At 41.0% G+C, this 9199-nt stretch overlaps 1 protein-coding gene across 1 annotated transcript; it reads left to right on the top strand.

The window, feature by feature from the left end:
• The first annotated feature begins 232 nt into the window (after positions 1-232).
• Positions 233-7728, top strand: LOC124269247 (monomeric sarcosine oxidase-like). Its single transcript, XM_046704262.1, has 9 exons — positions 233-366; positions 1892-1958; positions 2158-2214; positions 3204-3335; positions 4262-4475; positions 4827-4993; positions 5565-5751; positions 6639-6772; positions 7150-7728. Exons 1-9 carry the CDS (start codon positions 264-266, stop codon positions 7304-7306), a joined length of 1218 nt encoding a protein of 405 aa, XP_046560218.1. The 5' UTR covers positions 233-263; the 3' UTR covers positions 7307-7728.
• The last annotated feature ends 1471 nt before the right edge of the window (positions 7729-9199 follow it).

Below are 9199 nucleotides of genomic sequence, written 5' to 3'. Positions count from 1 at the left end.
ATCTGTTAACTCCAAGAATGTTGACGCTGTTTGTAAATAAGAGGTCACGATGTTTATCTTTAAGACATTAAAGCCCATTTGCCAGTTCCCGTCTTCAATGGTGTACAGGTGGGATGGGTGACAACAGCAGGTTAGCGGGGCGAGGTCAGGCTACAGGCTCCTAGAACTCGCTCAGACTAGCTAGATTTGCCTGCTCTCGTGCCTAATATATGTCCAGAGAGCAGAAGAAATGCATTCATTGCGGGAAGCTTAAGATAACCAACATGTCGGACACAGGCAAACGACCGTACTACGATTATATAGTTATTGGTTGTGGGGGCATTGGAAGCGGCGCTGTCTACTGGCTCTCGAAAAGATCACGATCTGGTAAATAGTGATGTCATTTCTTATTCAATGTTCTAATGTTTAAATGGACAACGAGTTAATCAGTCAATTAAATGTGTGCGCTCACTGATTTTATATACTCTTTATAGTGATTTTAGTATTTTGTAGGATAATAGAGACTGGGTTTACTCTGACGTCGATGTTTTCTTGAATTAAACTGTAAAGTACAGAAACTGTGAAATAGTTACGATCAAAGAGCGCTTTGTTCAACGACACCCTGGAATATTTAATAAGCAAACATAATTGGATGACCCAGTGTGGTGCATGAAGGTCGGGGGACGGTGGGGTAGCCTAGTGGTTAAAGCATTCGCTTGTCACGCCGAATACCCGGGCTTGATTGCCCACATGGACACAATGTGTGAACCATTTCTGGTATCCCCCGCCGTGATATTGCTTAAATATTGCTAAAAGCGACGTAAAACGATATTCACTCACTTGATTGTGCAGTAATGTTCAGTAACTAATGCATGTATTATAGGATGCTATTTGTTACATTACTGATATTATAATACACATAACATATTATAAAAGTGTGATGTTTCATATGTTGCCTAGTATGACGAATTTGTACACGCTGACGGTACGATGTGAGGTTTCGTATGTTGCCAAGTATGACGGGATTTTACTTACTGACGATACGATAATGGCATTTATACTTGGTGCCTCAGAGTTCCAACAATGCTGAATGAGTGAGTTGGGTTTAACTACGCAATGAACGATATTTCGGTCATAAACCAAACTGTAACCGAAGACACCGGTTGTCGGGGTAATTGGCATTCGAAAATACTGTGATGACACAACTTTGTAATTCAAATGTTGGACTATTGGACAGCTGAGGTTATCCCTCACCGGAGGCTATAACTGTAAACATCTGGAACAAACTAGGATGTATAGTCATTCAGCTGTATGTCTATCAACCCTGTTCACTGTCAAAACCATAAAACCATATTTTATGAAACTGATCACCACATCAAACCCGCAAAGTTACAACTTAGGTGAGTGAGTGAGTGAGTTAAGTTTTACGCTACACTCTTAACCAGTTATATGGCAACGTTCTGTAAATAATTGAATCTGCACCAGACATTCCAATGATCAACATCATGAGCATCTATCTACGCAATTGAGATACGATGACATGTGTCAAACAAGTCAGAGAGATTGACCACCCGATCCCGTTAGTCGCCTCTTACGACAAGCATGGGTTACTGAAGATCAATTCTAACCCGGGTCTTCACGGGTATTGCATAGGTAATTATGCTAAACCAGACACTACCAAGGTATTTGTGAACAAACAGTCAAACAAATTGAGATGAGAGCCCGACTGGCCTCAATTATAGGACAAATCGTATGACTCTTGGCCATGTCACGATTCGGTGGTTGTAAATTCGTTAGAAACCTGCACCGTGAACACAATGCACGTGTCCATGGGTTAAATGTCTACATTCCAGGCCATGATATTAATGGCATTAAGCTCAAATCACTAAATGTATGTAAATTTGTGTTGTAGTTTTGGGCCTAGAGCAGTTCAAGCTTGGTCATGATAATGGGGGTTCACAAGACCACTCAAGGATCATGTAAGTAACACATTCATCCAACCACCCATCCATACTGTTTAGGCATTCATACTATGTATATGGTCCGCATCAGAAAACATTTAAAATATCATGGATTTAAAACTGTCTGCATCAATTCAATTTACGTCACTCCATTAAAGTTTTATTATGGATTTCGTTGCATGAATATCTGCTTAAGAACCCTGTCCATCTGTTTCAGCCGGCTGACGTATCATGAGGACAAATACACCAGGCTGACTCCACACACGTTCCCAGCGTAAGATCTTCCTTCCATTCAATCGCTTATGATGCACGTAAAATTATGTCATAAAAATAATTAAACAATTTAACTTATATCTGTTTTGTAAACAGGCAAGTCGAAAAAGTGACTAAAATGAATCGGGTGGTCACACTTGGTTGTTCACCTGTCATCGTACCCGAAATGTGTGAGAAGCTACTCTTAATATCAATCACTGGATTGTCTCATCCAGGTACAATTACTTACAGACCGTCATCACATAGCTCGGGTATTGCTGACAGCTATGTTGAAAAGATTCACTCCACTCACTCGCTATGTTTGTGGTCGAATAATATAATACCAGAATGGCGACTCGAACACTAATCAAAGTGGTTAGCTGACTGACTGACTGAGTTTAGTTTTACGCCGCTTTTAGCAATATTCCAGCAATATCACGGCGGGGGACACCAGAAATGGGCTTAACACATTGTGCCCATGTGGGGAATCGAACCCGGGCCTTCGGCGTGACGAGCCAATGCTTTAACCACTAGGCTACCCCACCGCCCAAGTAGTTAGCTGAAATGTTGAATGTTGATGCGCTATCACTGTTGATAATGGTCTCACTCACCTGATTTTCTGATCCACACTCGATTGTTGATCACAGTAAAAAAATCGTTAATATTTAAAAACGTTAATTGGGTTAAAGGACAAGCAATGCAAACAAATCTGATATCAACCTTGACCTTATTGTTCGTACTTATGCGGATACTAATGTTAACACTAATATAGGATGCTAATGCTAATGTTAACACTAATGTGGATGCTAATGCTGGTGCTAATGTTATCACTAATGTGGATGCTAATGCTGGTGCTAATGTTATCACTAATGTGGATGTTAATGATGGTGCTAATGTTAACACTAATGTTCCTGCTAATGTTGATGTTAATGTTGACACTAATGTAGATGCTAATGCTGATTCTAATGTTGACACTAATGTAGATGCTAATGTTGATGCTAATGTTGACAGGTGGGAGTCAGTAGAGAAGGATTCTGGTCTGCAGGTGGTGTTCAAGACACCCAGTCTCCAGCTCGCCAGACGAGGGGAGGCTGACCATATTATGAACGTGTACGCCGAGTCGATGGACAGAACCAATATAAAGTAGGATATCTGCCGAAATAACTGAACATTTAAGTTGAAAACTAATATCATAATAACATTATGTCACTTGGTTCTTTGTCCTTCTTCTGTCACCTAACCGGCAGAAAGATTCAGCTTCTGTCGTTCCTTGCCTCCTCCTACAAGGATATCGAAGTTTCTCTTTTTCGCTGTTCTCCACATTTTTCCTTCTTTCTCCTAGGTCCCATTGCACAAAACGCTACGACTATTGTAAGCCTATGTGAGCTTATGAGAGTATCACCTTAGCGCTGAGATAGGTTTGTGCAACGGGGCCTTGTTCTTTGTCTTTGAGGGGTGGTGGGGTAGCTTAGTGGTTAAAGCGTTCGCTCTCCAAGCCTAAGACGCGGGTTCGATTTCCCACATGGGTACAATGTGCGAAGCCCATTTCTGGTGTCCCCGCCGTAATATTGCTGGAATATTGCTAAGATCCGGGTAAAACCAAACTCACTCACTCAGTCTTTATATTTGACGTTGAATTGTATCAAACATCCTTGTTATGTCATTACTAAAACTGATGAATGATGCTAACAAGACAAAACAATCTTAAACTCGGACCTTACGACACTATATTTCGAATACTGAGTGAGTGAGTTTAGTTTTATGTCGCTTTTAGCAATATTCCAGCAATATTACGGTGGGGGACACCAGAAATGGGCTTCGGACATTGTACCCATGTGGGGAATCGAACCCGGTCGTCGACGTGAAGGGCGAACGCTTTAATCACTTGGCTTCCCCACCGTTCCTATTTCCAATGAATTATACAAATATTATATTATTTTTGGAACCTTGCGCACCATCAAATTTACCTTAGCTAAACTTCACTGTCACAAAAACTGAAAATCCAAGAACCTTATTGCATTTATCAATTTCACGTCCAGTATTCTGTGAGATATGTTGCATCTCAACAGGTACCAGAAGCTTAACAACAAACAGGTGATGGAGCGGTATCCACAGTTCCGTGTTGGTCCTGACATCGTCGGGCTGCTGCAAGAGAACGCCGGCATCGTGGACGCTGCTCTCGCCAATGCGGTCCACATCCAATTGGCCCGCGGGAATGGGGCTACAGTCTTGGAAAATTGTCCGGCGACGAGGATAGGTCGGGCCAGCAATGGCAACGTTGTGGTGAGTTAACATCCGTTAACACCCCATATAGTTGTCTGGAATTCCCCATATAGTAGTCTTCAGCAACCCATGCTCGTCGTAAGAGGCGACTAACGTGGTCAGGCTCGCTGATTTGGTTGACACATGTCATCGTATCCCAATGGCGTAGACTGATGATCATGCTGTTGATCACTGGATTGTCTGGTCCGATTATTTACAGATTTATTTCATTATTTATTTATTTATTTATTTTATAGCTCGGGTATTTCTGTTAAACAACAAACAAACAAACAACTAAACATTATCGATTCTGGTTGTTTCCTGATTTGTTTGTATCATACCCCATGTGCTACCTATGCTTGGCCGTTGTAGGTGTACACAACGAAAGGCTCCTTCGAGTGCAAGAAGATTGTTATCACTGCTGGAGGCTGGCTCAACTCAGTGCTGGGAACCATCGGAGTCCACATACCAGTCACCGTCACCCAGGAGCAAGTGTCGTACCTTGGCACACCCCACATGAAGGACTTTACCATAGATAAGTAAGTGTATGACCTTTATGTACCACACAGGCTCACCCAATTTGTTGCTTATCTAAAATACAAGAGTACCAAGGAACAAAGCGCTATTTGTTCCATACCTTAACATGGACTTACGATTGTTGAAACGCTCATGATACCTTGTAAAAAGGCGCCCAGCGGTCTGTAAGCAACCGAGCCTGGACAGGACAATCCAGTGAGTGACATCATGAGCATCGAACTACATCATTGGGACACATTGACATTCAGCGACCAAATCAGCGACTCTGACCACTCGATCGCCTCTCAGAGCGATTTATGAGACATGCCGGAAATTCGCTGCGCAGCAGACCAGAGGACCTGGCATTAGCACGGATCCCAGAATTACGTTCCTCCTTGGCGACATGATGTTCACCCCCAGATTCGAACTGATTATGATCCTTGGTGCGTCCGAACGATACCCTTTTACCTAAGTGACAAACGCCTGGTCACAGTCGTCATATTCGCTTTTAACAAAGTTGCATGCGATTAAAGTCTCCGTCATCAACGCCAGAAAGGTATTACCAGACTGATTATGTTTGTTCAATCATTGCAGGTTCCCTGTGTGGTATTACCATCTCCCTACCTACGACATCTACTCCCTCCCCATCCACGGCAACTCGGGGACGAAGATCGGAATAGATGCAGGGGGCCCGGCTGTTACTGCCAACACCAGGACCTTTGACCCCGACCCTGCCAGAGAGAAAGTCTGTACTGACCTTGTAAAAGACATCTGTCCAAAGGTAACAGGATTAAGTCTTATTTTTAACATTGACAGGTTATAACGGATGTAATTCCAAGGGTACACCTACAGAATACCGGATACCTACCTACCATTTTCTTCAGTGTCACGTTCACTTACTATTATAGGGAAGCACGAGCTATATAATTCGAAACAATAAGGAAGCATCAAAATAAAAAATAACCATTAACATCGGATTAATTGGGACAATGTCCGGTTAGTAAAACTAACCATATTCGTTAAACTAACCCTAAAGAAGATGGCAAAGGATATCCAGGTGCTAAAAAAGAAGGCACACTAAGATAGCGAAGTACTAAACACTCGGGTCGAGTTGCGCACGTTTTGCCCAGTTCTAAAGTTTTCATAGATGGCGGAAGGTATCCGGTATTCTGTAGTCTTTCAAATCCTGACACTGCGAAATATTATATATTTCTTCAAACAAAAGCATAGATAAAATGCTTGCTTTAAGTAACAACTCATATCTTTGGCGCCGTGGTTCGCAAATACAGAGTTGCTTCCCTTACATACATCCGCATTCTATGTACGATGTGGCGAATTCTCTTTAATTGTTCACACTATTTCCCACCGTGGTTTTCACAAGGCTGTAACCGTCAAGACCCTTCATCTTTGTTTACCGTGGTAATGTAATTGAAATATATGTTTGCCTCTGAGTTACTTTCATCACAGGGATACTTCTGATTGTCACAGGGATGTCATAGTTGAGCTTAATGCCATAGGTGAATTGCTTAAGCGATACAGTGACACCCGGAAGTTTACAGCTGGTATCTTATCTTTGCAGCAATACTAGTATATTAGTACTATATACAATCTTATAGTAAAAGTGTTAAAGCTATATATTTTACTTCACTTCTGAATTTTTACTTTCAGTTTGATGGCCCTCTGCTCTATACAAAAACATGTCTTTACACCATGCCTCCCGACCGGAGCTTCGTCATCGACACATGCGCTTACAAGGGGTACCCGGATGTAATTGTTTGCTGTGGGGCTGGACACGCTTTCAAGTAATGCCTTATAAATCTGTTTATAACTTATATAATAATATAACTGAGTAATACCCGTGGTTATTCAGCTGATAATATCACAATCTGCCAATGAGATCAGGGGCGGTGGGGTGACCTAGTGATTAAAGCGTTTGATGGTCACGCGGAAGACCCGGGTTTGATTCCCCACATGGTCACAATGTGAAGCCCATTTTTGGTATTGCTCGAATATTGCTATAAGCGGCCTAACCCCATACCCACTCACAGTTTGTAAAGTTTAACCATTCTAAATCAGGTATTCATCGCCTTTGTCGAAATGGTTTCATTCCCAAGCATTGTCCCCATCGTGATAACAAAACTCATATACAAAGTGTCTAACAGTGTATCGTATTTTACAGATTCTCTAGCCTGTTCGGCAAGATCCTCAGTGAGATGGCATTAGACGGCAAAACACAATACCCTATCGAGGAATTTAACATCCTCAGAGATGCAATCCAAAACCCGAATGTAAAGAACATTTTCTACTTGGGATCCGACGTTGAAGCCAAGTTATAACCCTTCAAGTCTTCGGTTATTCTGTCTTCCAAAGGAGCTGGTGTATGGAGGTGACAAGTGGACTTTATTAAGATCGTTGTGTTATGGTTTTCTGCCCTGAACTTTCTACTGAATGAATAAAATGTAACACTGACGTTTATGTACATGAATGAATATACGTAAAACACCAAGAACATGTAGCTTGTGTAGATATTAATGATTTATATACGTGAAACAGCAAGAACGTGTACCTTGTGTAGATATTACTAATTTATATACGTGAAACACCAAGACCATGTACCTTGTGTAGATGTTACTAATTTATATACGTGAAACACCAAGAACTTGTACCTTGTATAGATATTACTGACTCATGTGTCCTCAGCTTACTGTGACATGTATTAAGGCTAATACATTTCTACGATATAAAAGCTTTTTGTCTATGTTTGTATGAGTTTCCCTTCCTAACACCTGCTATAATATCCAAAACAAATGTCATTACGTGTTTCCTTCATACTATGTTTTAAATCAAACTAGGATAGTGCAACGATATAATCTTAAAACGGCTTCCCTTCAGCAGTCGTAGATATTTGAAAAACAGACCAAGGATTTTGTCACGGGACAAATACGTTACCTCCAGAATGCCAATTTGGGGTCAATTTTTAACGTAATTACAATATTCCCTGAAATTATTGAGAAAGTTGTTTCGGCAAATATCTAATACATGCATATAAACTATAGAAGTTTTACTTAAATGAATATTTTGAGATATAATTCTCTTACAGTCTAAGTGTCTTTTCAGTACTTTGTCAGAATTCCTTGCCCTGCAATACACGACTTAATGCGCGTAGGTACACTACCGATCAAAGTTTGTAGGACATCGTGTGACAGCATATCTCAATATTCGTCCGCTTCTTTCTTCATATCCTCAAATTGTTTTGGTTCATTCTGTCCTTCATTAGTCCCCACACATTCCCAGTAGGGTTAAGATCTGGACTGTAGCTGAGCCAGTCTAAAACTTTAACATTTTCGTCCGACAACCACTGTTTTGTGTAGCCTGCAGTGTGTTTTAGGTTGTTATCAGGCTTGAAAGTCCAATTATCTTCATACAGTGTCCGGGTCATTGGAAGGAGGTGACCATTTAAGATGTGAACATATCGTTCCTTCGTCAAATTTCGGGTGAATATGCACAACGGCGTCACACCACTTGATGATATCCCACCCCGCATGTAAATTTTCACACAGTTCGAAAAAAGCCAGACAGAATTTTCATCAGAAAACAAAACATTATCCCAATCTTGATTTTCGTGAGCCCTACACTCACCTGTTTTAACGTCTTTTTGTGCATCTTTCATCAAAGGTGAGGGAATTCTGCGCTTTTTCACCCAGTTAAGTCTTTGAAATTCTTGTCTAAGGGTTTCATTACATACCTGAGGAGTTCCTCTATTAATCATCTCATTTCTGATATTATCAACGCTTTTAAATTTTCCCCCTACTCAAAATCTGATCAAGCCGCCGGCGACCCGTAGTATTGAACTTCCTTGGTTTCCATGAACCTATCTTGTGCTCAATCCCGACTCCTGACTGAATATTCTTCAAAGTTCTGTATACTGTAGACAGAGGAATGTCATGTCTACCAACTAACTCTTTTGCATTAATCACACCCCTTTCAAAATCATCTAGAACCAGCTTTCGTTTCTCTTGTGCTGTCAAATCTGTCATGTCAACAAAGGAAGCCGTCTGCTACACCAGGGGAGATAACTGTTGATGTAGTAAGGTTCATTCTTAAGCCTATAAGAGCTGCCTTCCATATTGAGTACATTTGTACCTTACTACATAATGTAACACCTATTTTAAAATTCTGTTATCAGTATTAGGAAACAAAGATTTTCTAAATAATTTTTTGGAAATCTT

Source organism: Haliotis rubra, unplaced genomic scaffold (genome assembly GCF_003918875.1).
Source record: "Haliotis rubra isolate DU_JTF1 unplaced genomic scaffold, ASM391887v1 Scf143, whole genome shotgun sequence".
NCBI lineage: Eukaryota > Metazoa > Mollusca > Gastropoda > Lepetellida > Haliotidae > Haliotis > Haliotis rubra.
This window is presented reverse-complemented; position numbering and strand designations above follow the sequence as displayed.